This window comes from Condylostylus longicornis, unplaced genomic scaffold (assembly GCF_029603195.1).
Source record: "Condylostylus longicornis isolate FDR11 unplaced genomic scaffold, ASM2960319v2 ptg000040l, whole genome shotgun sequence".
NCBI classification, from domain to species: domain Eukaryota; kingdom Metazoa; phylum Arthropoda; class Insecta; order Diptera; family Dolichopodidae; genus Condylostylus; species Condylostylus longicornis.
The window spans coordinates 15,586,148-15,608,121 of NW_026578009.1; the positions used below are offsets into that span (position 1 = coordinate 15,586,148).

The 21,974-nt window shown below is 24.9% G+C and overlaps 1 protein-coding gene across 1 annotated transcript in view; it reads left to right on the forward strand.

Moving 5' to 3' along the window:
• Positions 1-21,271, forward strand: part of LOC129609735 (putative mediator of RNA polymerase II transcription subunit 26) — a 68,767-nt gene extending 47,496 nt beyond the window's left edge. Inside the window, exons 3-4 of the mRNA XM_055521846.1 lie at positions 12,719-12,844; positions 20,058-21,271. Coding sequence (XP_055377821.1) covers positions 12,719-12,844; positions 20,058-20,567 — 636 coding nt within the window. The 3' untranslated portion in view covers positions 20,568-21,271. The remainder of the gene's footprint in view (positions 1-12,718; positions 12,845-20,057) is intronic.
• The last annotated feature ends 703 nt before the right edge of the window (positions 21,272-21,974 follow it).

Sequence of the window (21,974 nt, forward strand, 5' to 3'; positions counted from 1 at the left end):
AGATTTTAGTAGATTCTAATAATAATAAGTTAAGAAGCACAAAATATTTTTCATGAAAAACTAAAACCCCATGTTTTATCTAATTAACAAGTATTACTAGTATTAATTATCAGCTATTCCAGTTGTATTTTCTAAAAGCTCTTCTAAAAGTATGCAACAAGATTTATTCATAAGTAAATTATTTTAATAGGATCTTTTTTTTTATGTTTCCCAACTTAAACCTCTGAAAGTATCAATTTTTCTTTGAAATCATAAAAATGATAAACCTCTAATAGACCGTACATTATTCAGTATGCTGACATTTTCGTATTAAAATAGTCATAATTCAATATTAAATAATGCTTAACACTTAAAATTTTGAAACACTTGACTTTGAACAAAAATTAAACTTTATAACAAAACCACAAACAAATACTTGCCTAGAACTAGAATTAAGATGTATCATATTCCGAATAATATTAAAAAGAAGTACATTTCTTATAGAAGGCCACGTGCCTCTTTTAATAAAACACAACATCCTTCATTAAAAAAAGTTGAAGTTCGTACGTAAGTATAGTTTGCAAAGATATTGCTTTTGAAGGAAGTTTTTCTATGTTTGAAGAATAATTTTGAAGTGTTCAAAAATAATTTTCTTTGAAACTATAAGTTTTTACAAACTGCATTCCAAGGGGGTTTTCGTTTATTCAGTTCTAGAATAGTTCTAGTTTGTAGCACGTTCGAAAATTCACGCTACATACACTAAAAATATAGATCGTTCGGAAGTTACTGGCTGCAATAAAGTTCATTCGAAAATTCAATCTTTAATAAAGAAACGTCAGAAATGTAGCGCAGACTTCTAGTTTAAATTTTGTCGCTGCCTCCTGAAACTTTTTTTTTTTTCAAATTTAAAATTCAAAAAAATTTTAAATTTCAAAATGGCAGATTCAGATATTGAAGGATTATTAAAGCAAGTTTTTTTTATGTCTTCAAATCTTGTTAAAATTTCTATATTTTGCAATGAATTGGAGGGCGAAAAGTATTGCGGTATCATTCCATAAACAATGTCATTTCTGTTATTTTCGAACGGACTGATTATTTAGCTTTTCATTCATATAACTACAATTAAAAAGAAGTTGCAAATTATTCAATTATTTTTTGTTTTTACTCATTAATTATAGAAACTCAATGACGGAAATTTAATTTTAGCTTATTTAAAAATAAAAAAAGTTAAAAATATTATTAAAAATGCAAAGCATGTTAAAATCATGAAGAGTGAAAAGATCTTTTATGTGGTAATTTCATTTTAGTAAACTTTAAATGAACCTGCATAATATTTGATTATGAATTCTTCACTTGTTTATTTTACTTTGTCATTATTATTGACATATTTTAACTATTTATCTTTACTTTATTTGATTTTTGTATAACCTTGTACCATTTCTATTCATTTCTTTTACATATTGCTTGTCAAATTTAATTTCAAAAATATTGTTAAGCTTAAAATTTTGGTATTTTTGACATATGAATATTTTAACTCTTAATAAGTAGGTATATATGCATATGCACATATATTCAACAGATGTGTAATCCAATATTTAGACATTTATATATCGTATGTATTATATGTGTGTATATTAAATGTACACATATTTTACGAATAAAATTACGTAGGTAGGCATTTTTGAAATGTCAACAAAATAAAAAAGAAATCAAAAAAGGAAAAAATTTTGTATTTTTGTATGTAGCTTTGTGTGCTTTTAATATTTTTTCTATAAAAATTTTTTTGAAAAAAAAAGTATGTTAAAGGATAAATTTGTCTTTGCTATTTAAAATGACATAATCATAGAAAAATTAGATGAAAAAATGGCAGGAATTCAAAAGTAAAGGTTATGAAAGGCAGAGTTGAAAATATCAACTGTTATTGGGAATTATTAGAAGTTTTTATACGTAAGAAGATTTTTCATATCCGAAAAATGTTAATAAAAACAATATTTGGTTTAGAAACTACATCTGTAGCTGTAACCATGATTTTCTAATAAGTAACAGGTGAGAATATTGCCGTTTATTAGAAAAATAAAAATTCCAATTATGAAAAATTTTTTACTTTCAATTTCGAATAATTTTTTTTAATATACATACGATGTATAGAATATGTATACATTGTATGTATATATACATATTATGTATATATACATATTACATTTACATTTATTGGAAAACGTTTAGGTACGTATGACAAATAAACTAATTTTAATTATAATTGAACAAGTACATGCTAATTCAAATGAAATCAATAGTTTATAAAAAAATTAATCTTTGCTGGAACAAATAAAATTGCAATTTTTAAACAACAATTTTGTATGAAAATACTACTTTTAAAAAGAATCTATGTACCTACTACATTACTAAAAATATTTTCATTTACTTCAAGCATTGCATGCATTTGGGATGAACCATTTATGCAATCTATATTTTTTAAGGGTTAATTTCGTAAGGAATTTGAAAATGATTGCAGTTTCGAAATTATAAGATACCAAAAAAGCAAATTTTACAAATTTCGCACGACTTGAGAGGAGGTTGAGGCGAAAAGATTTTCTTCTAAAGAAATAAACTATTTATTAGTGTCTTAAAGATGACACTAGACATCAAGATAAAAGGGCTAGAAGAAAAACAACATCAAAAATTTGGAAAAAACGGATTTTAGATAACGGTTGTTTTCTTTTTTAAAGTTTTGTAAACATTTCCACGGAACGATGGACGGACGGACAGAATGAAACTAATAAGCTCTTTTCAAAAATTTTGTGGAAAAATGCTAAAAATGAATTATTAAGAAAATAACTCTGATTAATAGATACTAACATTATTTTATGCAATACAAAAATATTGCATAATTTTGCGGAAAATATAAAATATAAAAGATTGGTCGAATTCTACGGCTAATTTATAAAGATTTGTAAAAGTTGGCAGTTTCGAAAATTTAACGTGCTGAAATTTAATTATTTTATTAATTCCTAGAAGCTGTTAAATTTTCAAACTTATTCAGTTTACCATCTAAGAGAAAAATGATATCAAAAAGTAAGAAAAATGAGTTAAAACATGGGACTTCGATATCATTTAACAAAAGTTATAGAGGTTTGTAGGAATGCCAAATGATCATACTTTTTTGGAACGTATTTGTTTCAGTCGGTCGATTTTCACTTGATCGACTTAAAATTTGATTCTGGGCAATATGGTACACATATATATAAATTGAATACACCTGCTGTATGACATATGGGGGCATATGATGTATTATTCCACGAGAAGATTAATTTAAAGTAAATTTTATTATTTTTTATTTAACTCCACAAAAGTTAAAAACAATCATATATCTAGCACAGCAGAACGTAATCGGCACATGTCAATATGACAAATTTGAAAAATCTTAATTAAAATGTCACTTTTTCCAAATTTTCACATCATAAACAGCAATAAATTTTTATACCGTGCTTACCCATTCTAAAATTTCAATCTTCATTACAATAAAAAATTTACCAAATATAATTCAATTTTATAATCCCTTAAAAATTTTGATTAGATTCCACAGACCTCAAGTTTTTCATATGTGGTGATCAAATATATCAAAATCATTTTTTAAAAAAAATATCTTGAATTACATTTTTAGTAAGGTTATATAAAGAATGCAATAAATAGGAAAATCATTTTTAATTATCGAATCCTTTTCTTGTATTAAATCTATATTTCAACAAAAAATAATTTTTATTTAAAAATTTACATATGTAAATTATGTATATGTATATACATTTGTATGTATTGTAAAACTTTTTATAAACATACAATTTTTACAACATTTCGTATAATGCTATCCCAGACATTAATTTTATTAATAACCCAACGACCGACTTCTAAATAAACTTTATATGAAATTCTAAATTAAAAACTTATGCTAGGAAAGGATTTAATCTAATTTAATTTATAAACACATTATCACGAACATATGCATGTATAATAAATACCATATCTCTATATGTATATATGTATATATTTACAGTACATTTAAAATTTAAATTTTAAAAATTGAATTTTCCTTGAACTTTTTTAAAATTCTTATTTTTCATAATATAAAATAATAAATATGTAATTACTTACAATCAATATTTTTAATTTATGCTTCATTTCCTAATACATAATCAGATGTCCGTTTTAAGTAAATGCCACAATATACATATGTATGTATAGGTTCATATAATCCTTTTTCAAATTTTGAAGACATTACAAAAGCATACAAGAGAAGATAATCAAGTAATTTGAGATTATTAATGCTATAGAAAACATTTAAATTTAAAATTGTTTTTTATATCAAATGTCAAGAAAGTTGGAAATTAAATTTGTGTAAAGATGTTAACTTAATTGTAACTTAAAATTAAGGATGTTATTAGAAAGGATTCAGATTGTACATTTGAAAATTCTAAATAGTTGAATATACACGCTTGGCCTTCCTTTTTTTTATTTGCATAATTCTAAAATGCAAAAAAAATATGTGTATTAAAGATTGAGATGAATTGAGATGAAAAAGATGAAATTTCACAAGCAAGTTTAGATCTCAATTAAAAGTCTGGAACAAAGCTTTTGTGTAGCTCTCTATTTCTCTATAATTAACGTCAAAGGTAAAAGAAAATTTTTTCTCGATGAAACCTAAAATTACTTCTGTATGTAATAATGTCCAAATTTTCCAACTATGTAATTTTCATGTTCAAAGAGTCTTTCATGCCCAATTTATCGAAATTAAATGAGCTACTTAACAAAACCTAGGTTTGATTGAGTATATTTTTATATGTTAAATATGTACATAAATTATTTCTTAATTGATTAGTTTTAAATAATTATTGAAAAATTTTAAAAAATATCAGTCTAAATTCTTATTTTGCCTATTATCAATTGAAGTGAAAATAAACTTCTTGAGATTTTTACCGTCAGATTCAGAAAAGCATGTCGATAGCAGGACATTTCGTTTTTATTTAAACAAGAGTTTTATTTTGTGAAACTTTATAATATTAATTTCTTAGTTCTATACTGACAAGAGTCGAAAGATAGCTTTTCGCCTGTAGGGTTTTATAAAATTCATTTTCTTGTTATTACATAATTGAAAAATAAACAAATTTATATGAATCCTTTTTATAAAGTTCTTGAAAAATTAAGTAAATGCTAAAATCCTTATAACATTAATTGAATTTAAATTGTGTATAAGGGAGTAAAGCGAATTGTTGCAGATTACTTTTAAACAATCATAACGAACTACGACAATACAGTTTATTAAAAATCATTGAGAAGAATGGCCAATCTATATAAATAGTGGAATATGCTATTTTGGCCTTGAAAAGTAACCATATTAATTTTATTGTGGTGACAAAAATCCATATAAGAATAATTATCATTGATGATTTCATACTTAAATTTAATTTAATATCAAATCAAATAATAGATTAACTTTTTCAATCTATAAATATTATTTTTTTCATTATCAATTCAGCGTAAAATTACGAAATATCTGTAATAATTTTAAAAATTACCAAACAACTGTTGATTCTTCACTTTTATACGAAATAAATATAAATTTCATTGTTGAATTAGCAAGGGCCATACTCGTTACTCGATTATTTTCTAAATAATATTTTTTATACATGCATAATAAACTTTTTAACTTAATAGGTTATAAAAAAAAATTATTAATATTTATGGTGTTACGTAAGCCGGTATTAATATTAATGATTCTGTGCGTCATATATGACATAAGACACATAATATTTATTAGGCTTATAAAAAAATATTTTCATTAATTAAAAATCATGAAAAATTAGTTTTCTTTTCTGATGGGAAACTATTGTTTTTCGAAATATTTTTATAAAATCGTAAATTCAATAAAAATTTAATTTTTATTTAAAAATTCTCTTTTAAAATTTATTAAGTTTAAATTTTATATTCTTATGTCTTAAATTACTCTAATAATATTTAGTTTAATAAAAATTATTGAAACCAATCCCATTATGCTCGTGCTTGCTATTTTTATTTAGATATTTCTATAAAATTCTTAAAGACTCATGTCATTAATATGTTATGGTGATATACGAATTAATTTTAATGTTCTTAAATATCCTTAGATCATTATCAACATCATCAAGTTAAATACAAGTGATTTTTCTTTTTTACTATATATTTTCATTACATAAATTCAGTTTGATCATTAACAATACGTATAATAAATGTTCATTAAGTGTTAATTTTGAAAATGTTTACATATCCTTAAAGGAAATTTGTCTCATAATGTATTTATCATGTATTTAAAGTATGTTTCATATTATATGCTCGTGCTCGTGTATTATTTATACTATGGATTTTATTTGCAGGCAATCTAATAAAATCTATTTACCATCATATAAAATGATATATAAATGATTGAGGTATGGGAGTATGTACATATGTATACACATGTGCTTACGCCTTTAAAATTACGGCTTAGCTTAATTCTTTTATGTTATATGCAAAAACAGTTTACGTATTTTATAGAACTTAAAGCGAATAATTTGATAATTTTTAAAAAATCTTAAAATATTTTTGGTTTTTTTTATATTGGTCCTAATTTTCAAATATTTAAAGATAATGTCGAATGTATATTATGAATGAATGAAAGTAATTCTTATTTTTATGACTTTTAACATCAAGTTTCCTAGTTAGTCAGTTAATTGAAACAAAATATGTAATTGGTTCCAATTGAATGATTTTTAAAAATTTACTTGAATTTAAAATTTTAATTACATAAACATAGAAGTAAGATCGCTTTAAATTAAAAAGTTTAACACTTGGAATATTTGCAGTTTATTCAACTGGTGTTAAACTTAATGAATGAAAGGAACTTTATTCAAAGATAAAAGGGATAAAATTTTATTATTTGAAGTCAGGCGAGAACGTTATGTTTAAAGAACATTTATTTTATTAATATTTTCTGATGAACACTTTATTATTGAAATTTTAAAATACAATTAAAAATTAATTGGTTGTGTTAATTTTACATTTCCTTTAATTGATCTCTATTCGAAATGAATGTTATCTTTTCTTATTTAAAAGTGCGGCATCCTAAATTTATTTTTAAATTTTGCTTAAATATATTTTTATTTTATTTCTTAAAACGCAAAGTTTCAGTGTAATATTTTAAGTAAAAGTTTTCTTAACTATAATTTTTGTGTTTCAAATTTTGTCAAAGATTATAAACTTAATTGTTTGAAAAATATCAGGATTTCAAACCCTAAAATATACAAACAAAAAATAAAAAGTTCAGAATAGCAAATTTGTAAAATTAACAAATTATTTATTATTATTATATTTTTTACCTATATATGTACATATATAGTTCTATACACCCACCCACGCATATCATATTCTACTCTGTGTTTTACATAATTATACATAAAATATAAAGTTAAATACACTTATAATTACGCAAAATTGTTTTTGTCGAAACTTCATACTTGGTTAATTAAAACTAATCTTTCTAATTTATACTATCTCCTGTATCTCTATCATTAAATATCATTTAGACGTACGCTAGTAAAGTTCCTAAACTGTATATATAAACATTGTTAAGTTATTTACAATTAACATAAATGTTTGTATCATTTCCATTTAACGAAAGAATTCATTAATCATTATGACTTTTCATTAATTTCCAAAATATTTTTTTAGTAAGTTTAGGTCAATATTAAACAAAAATTTAATTACGTACGTATTCTCCAATTTTGCAAATGATCATGTTAACTAAAATGAGGGAAACAAAATAACTTTAATGACAAGCACAAAATATTAAAAGCCTTTCAAATTGATGGTTTATAAAGTAGCATATTTCACTTTGATAATATGAATTATAAATTACATTAAAATTATATACTTACAACCAAATATTTATTGTTGAGCAATTTTTGGAAGAAATTGGATTAAGAGAACAATAATTTTTTCAAACATAAATTGCCAAACAAAAGTACGTTATCTCAATTATATATTTACAAAGGTTGATATTTTTATACCCGCACGAGCGTATGTTCGAGGTAAATGACAGAACCCTATTCAAATTGAATATGATCGGGGTACTGGTTCGGGTAGCTATCATAAAACTTCGAAATCTATTCGTTTATATCTCAGAAACTATAAAAGCTGTGGTATTGAAATTTCACACAAGCGAATATATTAGTAGTGCCGATGTGCTTGATAAAATTCGCTAAAATTTCTTGGCTCTTTCTGGTAGCTGCCATACAACTTCAATAGTAGTTTGTCACAACCAGTATTTTGAAAAACACATTGTACTGAAATTTTGCATAAATTAATATGGTAATACGGCAACTTAAAGTCATAATCTATCCCATAGTCAGCTATGGCATATTTACTCGCACATAGAGTAACAAATTCGTACGGGTATCACAGAGTTGACACGGTCAACTTTATTTTTTCTCGTTTTGAATCAGAACTGATATGGTGCGAAAGAGAAATGAGTTAAAAAATGCCGGTTTGGAATAACACTAACGGAAAAATTTCAATTTCATAGCTTTTGGCATTTTTTTTTCAACTTTTTTTTGGATAGAAAAGAAAAGTTGAAAACTCTTTTAGTTTGCGAAATTCAAAAATTTTTTGTGGTTTTAGCACAATTTGTCTGAAAAAATTGATATTTTAACACTTGGAAGGAATTAAAACTTAGAAAGAGCCGTGATGGCTGAAAATTTTCTAAGTAATTCACTTTCTATCTCAACCTTTTAAAAGATGACAAGCAGATTGAAATTATTAAATTTTTCAAAAATTTTTTGGAAATATACAAAAGTAAAGAAAATTCCTTTTTAAATTACAATTTATTTTACGATTATTTAAAAACTATGTAAGGACCACATAATTATATTAAACTTTGAGTTAATGTTACAAGGTTTTAATATATGTATGTATCTTACTCCATAGTCACATTATTTTTATTTTATGTGATCTGTTACATATGTATAAGGAGGAAAAGAGCTTTACGCTATCACATAAATCGTAAAAATGTGGTTAAATGGCAAGAAAACGGGGATACTTCTAATATATTAATTTAAAGGAAAAATATAGAAAAGATCATTAGGAAACAAGAGAAAACCTATGAAATAAAATTTCTTAAATTTATAATAATTCGTTATTCGTTATTACACAGTAAAGTTCTGACTGCAATGACGGAACAACACAAACAATATATAACATTTAAGTCACAAATCTGCCAATGAAAAATAACCCAACCTTGTTTGCCAAATATTTCATATGGGCATAATAGACTGCTCACGACACTTATAAGTTTGTCGTCTATTTTATTTCATATTTGTAAGTTTTGGAAATTCAGAAAATATTTACTAGCAAAGGTTCGAAGTTTTTATTAAACACTGCAGATTTCTTTTATTCGATGACTAAAACAAAAATACATACCAACAATATTTTTTAAGATTATTTAATAAGTTATTGAAAAAATTTTTAATAATAAAATTTATCCAAATTGATTTTAACGTCATATTCTTGGATTTTATTATTAGCGAATAATTTTAAGACTGAAAACGCAAAATCATACACAAAAACCTGAATGCGTAAAAGAAATAAATAAAAAGACGAACACGTAATTTTATATATTTCTTTTTATAAAGATCTTTAAGGATGTCTTCAAGGATACATAAGAATGTAATAAAGCATTACAAAGATATTAAAATTTTTATATTCCACCATAAAGTTCAATTATAACAGTGATTTTCTAGTATGTTCTAAAAAATGTCAAGATATAAAATATTCCTCCTGTAATAATAAGTTTATAAAATTTTTATTACAGTAGGAATACTACATTCGGCGTAATAATGTCAACATATTATAATTTAATATGGTGGCATTTCAAGAAGATAAACATTCAAAATTTTTGTGAATTTTAGGTAGAATGAAAAATGTTTAAAGGAATAGATGTAAAAAATTATTCATTGCATATAAATAGTTGCAAATGAAATTGTGAATTCATTGAAAATTATATGACGAAGCCCGTATTTGAAAATTTAATTGCATTACAAATTGTTTTTTCTCTATGTAATCGGGAACCGTGTTTGAAAAATAACAAATTATATGTATGTACATAAAATATGTATTTTTCATATTTTATTCCCTTATTAAAAGTGTACAACACACACATTCACAATAAACATTAAAACCTACAAATCTTACGTATTTTCTTTCCGTGTTTAGGATTCCACAACAATAGTTTGAAAATTTGTTGCTTTATCAAAAATAATCTTATGATCAGAATTACATTCAGCATTTTAGTAGCAAATGTACCCAATTCTTCTTCTGTTGTCATTTCTGAATATTATCAAATGTATATTGTATTTGTACGAGTATTTCATAAAAATCAAAATTTCAAATTATACAAGATTTTAATGTACTTTTTCAATAAAACATCCTCGTTCTTATTTGTTCATATGAAATAGAAAATTCTTAATTTTCCTATTTACCAAGGCTTAGTATATTTGCCTAATTAATTTATTTAGGAAAAGGTTCGTACATTTCAAAAAGATCTTATGTTTTCAATATTTCTGTTTATACATACAAAATGGGTGTTATTTCACTTCAAATAAAGTGAAGATCCTTGAGTAATTTAATACAAATTAATATAAAAACTTTTTCCCCATTTCAAAAAAAAATTGAAGAAATTAAAATTCTGTAATTTTTTGACTTCCTTTTATTCACATCTCGTTATTTATTATTGTATTTAGTTATTAACTTTGAGTAAAAATGTGATGGAATTTTTGAAAACCAATTAACTTCCGTAATTGCTAATTAAAAGTAAATAAGAAAAATTTTTTAACAACAATCAGAAGTGAGGAACAACAACAATCAATCATTTTAAACAGACTAATCAAAACCAAAAATGCAAAAAATTTTGTTTTTCAATTTGAAACACAGAAAATTATCATTAACTCAGATGAAGATTCTAAGGATTAATTCTTCATAAACTATTATTATGATTCTTTATGCGTATATGCTTGATTCGTGATATTCTGTGCTCTTATACGTGGTTGATTAAATAATTCATAAATACCAATTCATCAAGCTATTAACTAACAGTTGTAAGAATCAAAAGATGACACGAGTTTCAACTTATTATTACTATACTATATCCGGAAACTATTCCCATCTTTTATCTTTAGTCATTTGCTGAATTATAAATTAAGAGCTACATATTTAAAACGATGTTATAGCTATATTTTTCAATTTTATGATAAATGGAAAGACTAATGATGTTTTTTTTTTTTGTGAAATGATAAATGCTTAGTATGAGCAACAATTTCAGTACGCAAATAGCGTAAAAGCCACCGCTGTTATGCTTGCCGAGGGATAAGATGATTAGGAAGTACCGCCTTGCGAAAAACATTACCATAAAGCTGAATGACAGAATGATTTGGAAGGGAGTTGTTTACCTATCCGATGGGAAGCCACATCATTAGTTGGTACATCGACGCATTTCGGTACGGATGGTGGTGTATTTGGGCCAAGGGCTAAATACTTCGAACCTATAGTGATGTACCCAAGTATCTTTCAGGCGGAAATACACGCTTTATCGGATCGTTTTTCTGCAAGCGGGGCAATTACAGCCGGGACAGCGGCTTTTGGGAAATTAAAACGGGAGTGTTGAAATTGCTGGTTTAAGAAATGCCTAAGCAAATTAGGCTTGGGAAGTCACGGATATTACAGGTATTGTGTGGAAGGGGAGGGAGGCTCTATGCGCCTTCTCCAAAAGCGTGGAACGTTGGTCCATAACAGAATATTTCGGCTGATAGAGAGGGGGCCCTTTCTGTTGATTATTTCATTTTGGGATATTTTCCCGAAACAGTTTTTCGAGTTCATTGAAAATGTTGGCCTCGACGGGGTGCGCGTGGGGACGCAATAGACTTTTTAAGTCACAGTGCATCATCACCCCATTCTGCAATCTACAATCTACAATCTGAAGAATAAAAGGCACAGGATATTGTTCTTGTGGATCAAACACTTAAGTATTCTACAGCACATATTTAAAATATTTAGTTTGTAATTTTGAATAAGTTTATAAGTGGTTAACACATAAGTATTTAGCATAATTTCAATAAATTTGGTTCATTCTTAATTCATTCGTTAATTTCATCCCTTTTTTTTTCTTGTCACATAATAATTCAAAATTTACTGTCTTGGAGTGAAGAATAAACTCAATACTTCATTCATGATACCTTTTGAATCGAAATGAACGCAAATAAGAAAAAACACACTAAAAATATCAAAGGTGTAAAATATCATTACAGAAATTAGATATTCAAAATGAAATCAACCGAACTTCAACTAAAAGTCTCGGACATCTTTCGAATACAACAAAAAAAATTTTTAAAAGTTGTAAATTAAGTCTTCGTTGTTTTTCTTGTTCTTTTTCTGTTTTTTTTTTCATAATAATTTTTCATATTATATAAGCATGATACTTCTTTACGTTTGTCAAAAGTTTATTAAATTACAAATTTACGTATAAAAAAGATGGAATTGTTCCAAAGAATTTCATATAAATTATTTTTGTGTACTCATTTTACATTAAATTTCTAAGAGGGTGGCTATTTTATCATTACGATTTTTATACAATTTTCTTTTCCAAAACTTTTAATGTAATTTTTTTTACTTTTTTACTTTGTAGGATTATTTTGCGGAAAAAGATAAACGAACGAAGCCATCATTATCTATTGTAAATCCGATTGATGTACTCAGACAAAGACTCTTATTAGAAATAGCTCGAAGACAAATGAAGGAGAATACAAAGCAGGTAAGTGAAAAATATTTCCTTCCATTTTCTTAATACAATTTTGTAACAAAAGGCAAATTTCTTTTAAAGAAACGATTTAAAAAGAAAAGAACATTAAATAAATTTTTTTGAATTCAATTTTTAATTTGAAATTAATTTAACATGATTTTCAATTCGAAATAAGTAGTGTTTAAAATATAAGCACAACATTTCGTTCTTGAATTTCTATTTGCAATACAACTGAAAATAAAATACTTATTTAAATTATTATCATTTATTGCTAATGATTGAAAAAAGCCAAAAAATTATTTAATGACCTTCAAATATTGCGAGGAAAAGGTGGTCGTTCTGATTTAAACATTTTTACTTGCACATCTTCCTCTTTAAAATCTAATTTTATTACAATCTAGATTATTAGATCTTTTATTAAAATATTAAATTTTTATGAAAAAGTTCAAAAACGTACCAGGATATCAAACAAAGAAAAAAATTTAAAAATTCAATTCGTCTCCAAGAGCTCACACCCAGTAACATTGTTCTCTGTGACTCTAAAATTTCATAATAGCAAATTTCAATGTACTACAAGTAATTACAAATATTCCAAAATGTCCAATCTGTCTTAACGTGAGTGTTTTTAGATTTAAGGAGCTGTAAGTTGTAATCGGTCAGCATGCATAGGAATGTAGCTATAATAATTCATGTTAAATTTCAAAATTCAAGAAATTTTTTAAAAACTAAAACAAAAATTCAGGATTAATTTCCGTAGTAGACAATATTGGGGAAAAATTTACTTTTGATTTAACTTAGCTCATCTATCACAAACTTCTACGATTATACCCTTTACAATTATTTCTTTAGGATGTTATTATTTTGTACATTTTAAGAAAAATTTATTCACCTATAATAAATATAGAAGGTGAATAAACTTCTCAAACCTTTTTTTAGTTATAGTCTGACAATGTTCTAGAAATGGAATTTTTTGTGGCGTCTAACGATCACACCCTACATAAAGAAAGATAGGTGCCTAATATATTTTTGCTACTATTCCTGAAAATCTGCAAAAAAATACAGTGCCCTAATTTATATGAACTTATTCACAAAGAAAAGGATAAGGGAAATTTAAAATTATTTTCGTTTTACTTTTATATCTATCCATCTTTTTTTGTGGTCATGTAGTTTTTCAGTTCGGTAGATGCAAAAAATACATGTGGCAGTTTTTTAAATGGCTCTTCAAATGAATTATCAGTCTCAGTATGAACTATAGATAATGAAAATCTTAACAGTTCGTTTCATGAAAAAAATCAATCTTTGACCAGTTGTTTTTTTTAAATTATATGCTTTCATAATACCTTCCTGTGAGAAACTTTATTAATTTTTGTTTTTCTCCGAGATTTATGCATTAGGAGTTATTTAATAACTAGGAATAATTTCAATAAAAAAATATTTTAAGCAAAACAACAGTTTTTCAAAACTTTTTGGCCACAAATATCGATTTAAAAACTACTGATTTGGTTTGAATAAGCTTCATTGACTGTTAGCATTAAGCATGTTAAAGCAAAGACTCTTAAATATAAACATGCGTTACAGCAACTTATGTCATATTTAATGTGAGGCAAAAGAAACAAAAGTATAACATGTTATACACCTCGGGTGCTATAAATAAAGTGGAGATTACGAACCAGGAGCTGCTATAAGATTTAGATTTTAATTCAAAATTTTAACATGGAAATCTTTGAAAAAACCTCATAGTCCTTATTAGGTTATGTTAAAAATTTATGATGGAGCGGAATTTTTAAGAACATTAATGTTTTATAAGTTATTTGAAATGACAAGTTTTAACGTTGAAAATTTGAAGTTCTTCACAAATTGCTTAGTAAATAAAAAAATTTGTTAAAAAATTTATTTTCAAACCATCCTTGAGCTTCGATTACTTTGCGGTATTAGGAATAATGTTGTAAAATTCATCAAATTAAGTTACAAAACTTCAAAGATAACCAAAGTGTATGACACTTAAGTAGACAAAATGAAAAAAAAGAATTGAATGAAACAGAAAATAAATTTTTATATAAGAAATCGCAAGGATTGCACGCAACTTATGGATCAAAAGCAATTTTAATCATGATTATTTTAAAAGCTAAGAAATTTATTATTAGCTTATAACCTGTTAAGCAAATTTATATAATTCTTTAAATAAGATGAAATAGATTAAAAAATTGTATGTGTATGTGCATAAGAAATGTTTCCAACCTGACGAAATTTTCATAAAACGCCAAATATTTTTATTTTATTTTAAAAATTCTTTTATACCACCGTACCAAATTTTTCAATTTGCCATATGCAATCACTTTAAATATAAAATGTGTTCAGATACCTGTCTATTCAGCCTGTTATAAACTGTATTGGATCCTTAAATGTTTTAAAGATAAAAACAGAGAAATTTATTGTTACAAATTTCTGGAGGCTACAAAAATCAAGACATTCAATCATTTTCATTCTTTTAAAGAAAACAAGCAAGAATAAAATTATTTGAGGAAAAATTTTAGGAATAAAAGTAATTTTATATAGCTAGGCATTGTGTTGAAGAATAAAAACGAAAAAATAAAATTAATATAATGGGATAATCATTTTTCAACGACATCTAAACAATAAAGATGATATAATAATTTTGGTTTAGAGTATATACATATATAGAACATTTTATTACCCTCGAAAAATCGCAGGTGATCATGTATGTTTTAAGAACTTTAACATGAATTTAAATTTTTTTTTACACATTTTATACACATGTGTTTTTACAGTTCCGGAAATGTTATTAAAGTTCAAAATTTAAAAATCAGAATGTTGATACTTATGCCAAAATCATTCAAACCTTTTCCAATATTTTACCAGCTATTACAGTTTCCTATATATTGAAACAGATTAATATACCAAATCAGTCGAATAGAAATTACCGTATTTTAAGAAAAGGTATGAAAACTGTTAGTCATTTTAATTTCCAGGGTTGCAATAAATTTCGTATAACGGATCTATAAGATTTTTCAGTGCCTAACAATTACCAGTAAGGCATGTTACTAATAGCACTCTAATTTAATGGGGACTAGATTAAAATGGTTTATATGGACCATTGTGTTGTAAGAAAATCTTATTGCATAAGATTAAAAACTAACCTATCAATTTTAATGATTTTCCTTTTTAAATAAAAATGTCAAGTCACCTACCGGAATAGTTAATTTCAGCTACTCTTTTATAATAGACTGATAAAGTTTGGAATATTAAATTTGTGTAGGAACACAGCAAATAAGTATGCGTAAGAAATACTTACATAGAAGTTTATATTCAATCAAATAATCTTCAAGTTTTGATGATGAAATTAAATTGTAATATTCAGAAGTAAGTAAGACGGAGAACAACCAGAAGCTATAATGAACAAATTTAAATGAATTTAGGAATTTAAATGAATAAAACTTTATCAAATTTTTTATACAATTATGGCACGTCAACAAAAGCAGAACTGAAAGGAAATATATGAAATTTCAGAATTAAAGATAATGAAACATAATAATTTTTCCACTCCTACCCTTTATAATTAGAGGGTTTTTAAAGTATATGTTTACCTGCAGCTCACTGTGTATTTTTAAATCATTGAAGTTTAATATAAATAACAAATTATTAATTTTAACAAGTACACATTTTTATGCTTGAATTAACAAAGTGAAAAGGTGTTAACAATGCAATATTTTAGAAGTAGAGACAAATGAGTATATGTGATAAATAATGTAAATCACATATTGTACGAATTCATTTGCTTTACCTAAAATACCACAGTAAAATTTTAAACTAGTGAAACTTATGTTGTATAGTTGTTATCAACATACACTAAATGTCCCATGCTAATGCGAATTTTTATAATGAAACCCTTTTCATGAAAGTATAAACCTTATATTTTAATTGATATTGCACAAATTGCGGATGATTATGCTAAACCAATGAACTTAAAAACTCACAAATATTTTGTGTGGCATAACATCAATATCTGACAATATATTATGTTCCAAATTATTATCACTTCACATAATTTTTCCATAATTATATTAAGATCCTTTATTTTTAACCGAACATATAATTTTTACCTCAATGCTTTATAATTTATCTTTATCACAACTTAAACTTAAAATTTATATTGCATGTAGTCTCTTGTTAAGAAATTGTGGGATTTATATGCAAAAATTCTTAAATAAATTTTCAATATCAATGGTTAAAGAAAATTAACATACAAACAAAATATTGCAAAAACAAACAATTGTGCCTTACAGTTTCATTATATTCGTAATTAGCTATTCAAATAGTTGTTAATAAAAGGAAAAAGTTACAAAAAAATTATCAAAACTTATTGACAACTTTAAGATTTTGTAGGACTTTAACTTCGAGGAAGGTAATGATTGCGGAGAAGTAGATTTCTCACAATCCAATTTTGTATAACTTAATATATTTACATGAAGGGTAACTTTCCATGATCTTTGACACATGAGGAGTACAGAAGTTTTGGAGAGTAGCGAATCGTGCGTTCTAAAAGATTTAATCTAATAAAAACATTTTTAATCTTATTAAAATCAGTTAAAAATTGAGAATCTGATGGCATAAGAAAAAGAGTGGAAAAGGACTCATTTCTTCTTGATACAAATATTTATTTACAATTGTACTTGTTGTAGCTTAATTCAATTTTGAATCGCAATTGTGTTCCAATTTTAGATATGCTAAAATTCATATCAAAATTGATTATATTTCCCTTTAAATTGAACAAGGAAAAAGAGTTATACTTATTCCGGAATTACAATAATGAAAACGAAATTTCAACAATTTCCTTTCTAATGTTTTAAGTTTTTATCAGTTCTACATTTCTTGTCATCGAAATTGTTGACTTATAGAAAGTAAAAATTACATAAATCGTACCGGAAATTGATTAGCAAAGAATAACCAAACAAATTGGAAAAAATATCCAAAAGCTGTAAAAATTTTCTAAATTTAGACTGGCACCGATGTTTGTGCATTAACATATCCACACATGTGTTTATTTCTAGTTAAATATGTTTAAGGATCATTGATTCAGTTATAATTTTTTTATTAAATAAAATGGAAAAAAGTTACATATACTCGTATATATTATTAAAAAACTATGTAATAACCAGAATAACAGTAATCACAAAATGTTTGATTGTCAACAAAATAAAATTATATTTAAAATTTTGTTATAAATTAATGAAAAGGGTTATGTATGTATATTAATGGGTATATATTACGTATGTATCTTAAAAAATAATATGGCAACTTAAAATACTCCTATTGTACAATCTGAACACGCCTAAGTCGGATTAATTGTGTCCAATTCTGTAGTTAAAATATAACAATATAAATTTGATTGCAAGATATCGACGCCCCCTTGTATGAATCATGTAAATTACTAATGATTTGAAAAAAAAATAAGTATATAAAAGATTATTTTATTATCAAAGGTCAACTTTTGTATGTATTTGTAATGAAAAGGTCAATTTCTAGAAACACAAAACTTCCTCTTTGAAATCCTTTTATTTTCTTAATATTAACTGTCTACTACGGGTATAGGTATACTAGAAAGGCATGTAATATAGTATAAAAATTATTATTAAACTATTATTATAAAACTATCTTCTATTTATATATAGTTCTAATATTGTAACCATGTTTCGCATAATTTCAGGAATTTGTTCAATGGAACTCAACAACTATTTCTTAGAACATGTTATTAGATTTACACAAACCATTAAATTTTATTTGAAACTTTGTTTTCGAATTGATTTGAGTTGAGGCGGAAAGAGGTGAGGCATCATCTCATTCCATAGACATCGTTCCAAATTTAAGTTTAGTACACTAAATACCTGATTATAACAGTCTTAATAAAGAACTTGTGAGTTGAAATATGTTATGCATTTAATTTGTGTCTTATAAGAATAATGAATGTTATAATATTAAATTAACGCATATTATACTGAGTTATAAACTCATATTAGAATTTAAGCATGAGCCCAAAAATTGAAGTTTTTCAGCAATTTTTTGATAATTGAAATACTTTTGTATTAATTTTGCGTTAAAACTTCTAATAGTGAAAGATCTTAATAATCATAGAGCCTTTGTATTTCGGAACAATTTGTAAAAACGAGTCCCAAACTTAAAACGTTTTGATAACATATTGAAGAATAATTTTTTTGAGAAATTAAGATATTTGTGTGAAGAAATATAGTCGTTGAATTATTTTAAGTATGAAATTTCAACTTGTCAATGTGACATTTCCCTACGGTTTATGTTTTTTTTTAGAAATACAGTTATCTATTGAAAACTTAAGTGATTTTATGATTTTGAAACGTTATGACCTAAAAATTGTGTTTATATACAAGAAAAATTATATTTTCACGAAGATCTATTTGGAATATGCTAAAATTAGAAACGTCAATGAAGTGTTAGTAAAAATGCTTAAAAATTTCAAAAACTTAAAACTCTTTGATAATATCTAAGTTCATACTATACTTTCTTACCTATCAACATAAAATTTAATCTTTAACAATTAAGTTGAAATTTTAGCTATATGACGTTTCTCAAAAACGTCATTCATTATATTCTCACACCCCTCATACACATCCCCCTTGTTACATTATTTTGAAATTATAATGAAATTTTTTATAATCAAAAATAATTTTGAAAATAATTATTTGAATGAAAAATTGATATCAAAATGTTAAATAGGACAATAACGAGCAAACAGAAATTTGATAGAGCAAACAAATTCATTCCGTGTCAGTTTCTAAAGCAGAAATAAAACAAAACAACAAACAAATTCTTTGCTCATCAAATTTCAAAAATATTCAGAAAAATATTTAATTAGATTTTAATCAAAAATAAATTCTAAAGTTGTTTTTATTTTTCTTGTTATATAGAATATCATTTGTAATAAATAACTTTTGTTATACACATACATACATGCATAGTCCCTTATTAATAAGAAAGACAGAAGCAACAAAAATTATTATTGAAATTCAAGAAAATATTTAAATTGTTAATTCAAAATTTTTTCTCAAATTTTCTAAAGACATCACAATACAAACTTTTATAATTAATTATTATAAATAAGATTCTTGAAAATTTCATTACAATAATTTTTAATAAAATATTATTTTTTTTTTGATTATTTTCATATATTGTGTAGGTTGAATTAAATCGTCAATATCTTAAAAATATTGGTAAACGTGGTACTGCTCATAAACAATTACAACAACAACAACAGCAGCAACAAGAGCAGTCACAACATCAAATTCTGCAATATCCAATGTTTTTACCATCATCATCAACATCATCACTGTTACAACAAAAATCTCAGCAATATCAAAATAAGCAGCAATTACAGCAACAACAACAACAACAACACAATAGAAATCGTCTACAATCGCATCCTTATAATAAAATATTTGACTTTTTAAGACAACAATCACCACAACAACAGCAACAACAATCACAATTACATGAAAATGGTGACTCAATTGGTGGAATTGGTGATGATGGTATTTCAGCTTCTGCTGCTCTAATAGCACGTAATGATTTAAAAGATAATGTTGATATGACTGATAACGAATTAAATGATAACAGTAATGATGATGATAATGATTATCAATTAAGGTATCTCTATCGCCTACATAAGAATCGGTTTTTAAGGGAGTGAATTTAAACAAAAAAAAAATAATTTAATAAAAAAAAAAAACATATTTATTTAAATATATAAAAAAAGAACACAAAAGTATTACATACGTTTACTTATATAATACATAAATGTATATGATGCCTAAAAACTCTTTTAACATTTCAAAAATACAAAAAATATTTTAACAAATAAAAACCAAAAATTAAAAAAAAAAAGTAAGTTACGCTAGAAGAAAATTTCAAAATCTTTTCACTTTTTAATTCTTCACAATAAAAAACAAAACCAAAAAAAAAAGAATGAAAAGAAATGGTAAACAAAACTGTAAAAAGCCCGAAAGAATGTGAAAGCACCAAAAAAATAGAGAAAATCTAAAAACAAAAAGGAAAAGTAACAAAATGTTGAAAAAATAATTTCAAATATTTCCAAAAAATGAAAAGGAATAAAATGCTTTTCAGCTTAAAAATTTCCTGAATTTTTTTTTGTTTTTGTTTTCTTTCTCGTACCCTAATTTTGCATGGGTTGTAAATTTTCAACATTTCAAATTTTCCAGATGATGTGCTACAAAAAAATAAAATGTTTCAATTTGATTTATTTTAAACACAGATTAAAAAGTTTTCCTAACTTTAATGATAAAAAAGTTTTTAAAGATTGGTTTTGTGTTTTTTTTTAAATTTCATATTTGAAAAATAAATTTTCACCTAATCAAATAAAATTTATTTATTTGTAATTTTCCGCAAGTTACCCATCGCATTTATGCAGAATATTATGACGAATAATTCACCACAATTTAATATTGTTCTTAATTTTTGAAAAAACATTTTGTGAATTTATTATTTTTGTTTAATAAAATGTTGTAACACTTTGGTTTTGAATAATGTTTCTTAAAATATCAACAAATTTAATTTAAATAAATTGAAAATTTCTGTTCATTAATAAATTGGTTAGGTTTTAATTAAAATTAATTGATTGATGATTTTATAAGCATAATATTTTTAATTAAATATTTTATGTTGTATGACAATTGTGTTATTGAATTGTAATTTAAAATATTTTGTTGACAATTCTTGTACTATAATGTGTAGAAGCTTGACAATTTTGTTGGAAAATTACACGACGGTCTATGTAAACAGCATAAATATTACAACTTCTTATATAATTTTTCTGTTTCCGTTTAATTTTTATAGCTTAAAGAACTGCTATGTCCATATGATATGGCATTTTCGCTGGATGAACAAAATGAAATGCATTGAAACAAAGAAAATATTAAATTTACTTGTTCTTAAATTTTGAATTCGCAGGTTCACAGAAAACATTGTGTTTAATCACAATATTTTCAATTATAAACAAGAAAATGTAGCAAACAATAAAAAACACAAAAAATAGATTATACCTTTTGTCAAAAATAGCTTTTAATTATGAAGTTTTATG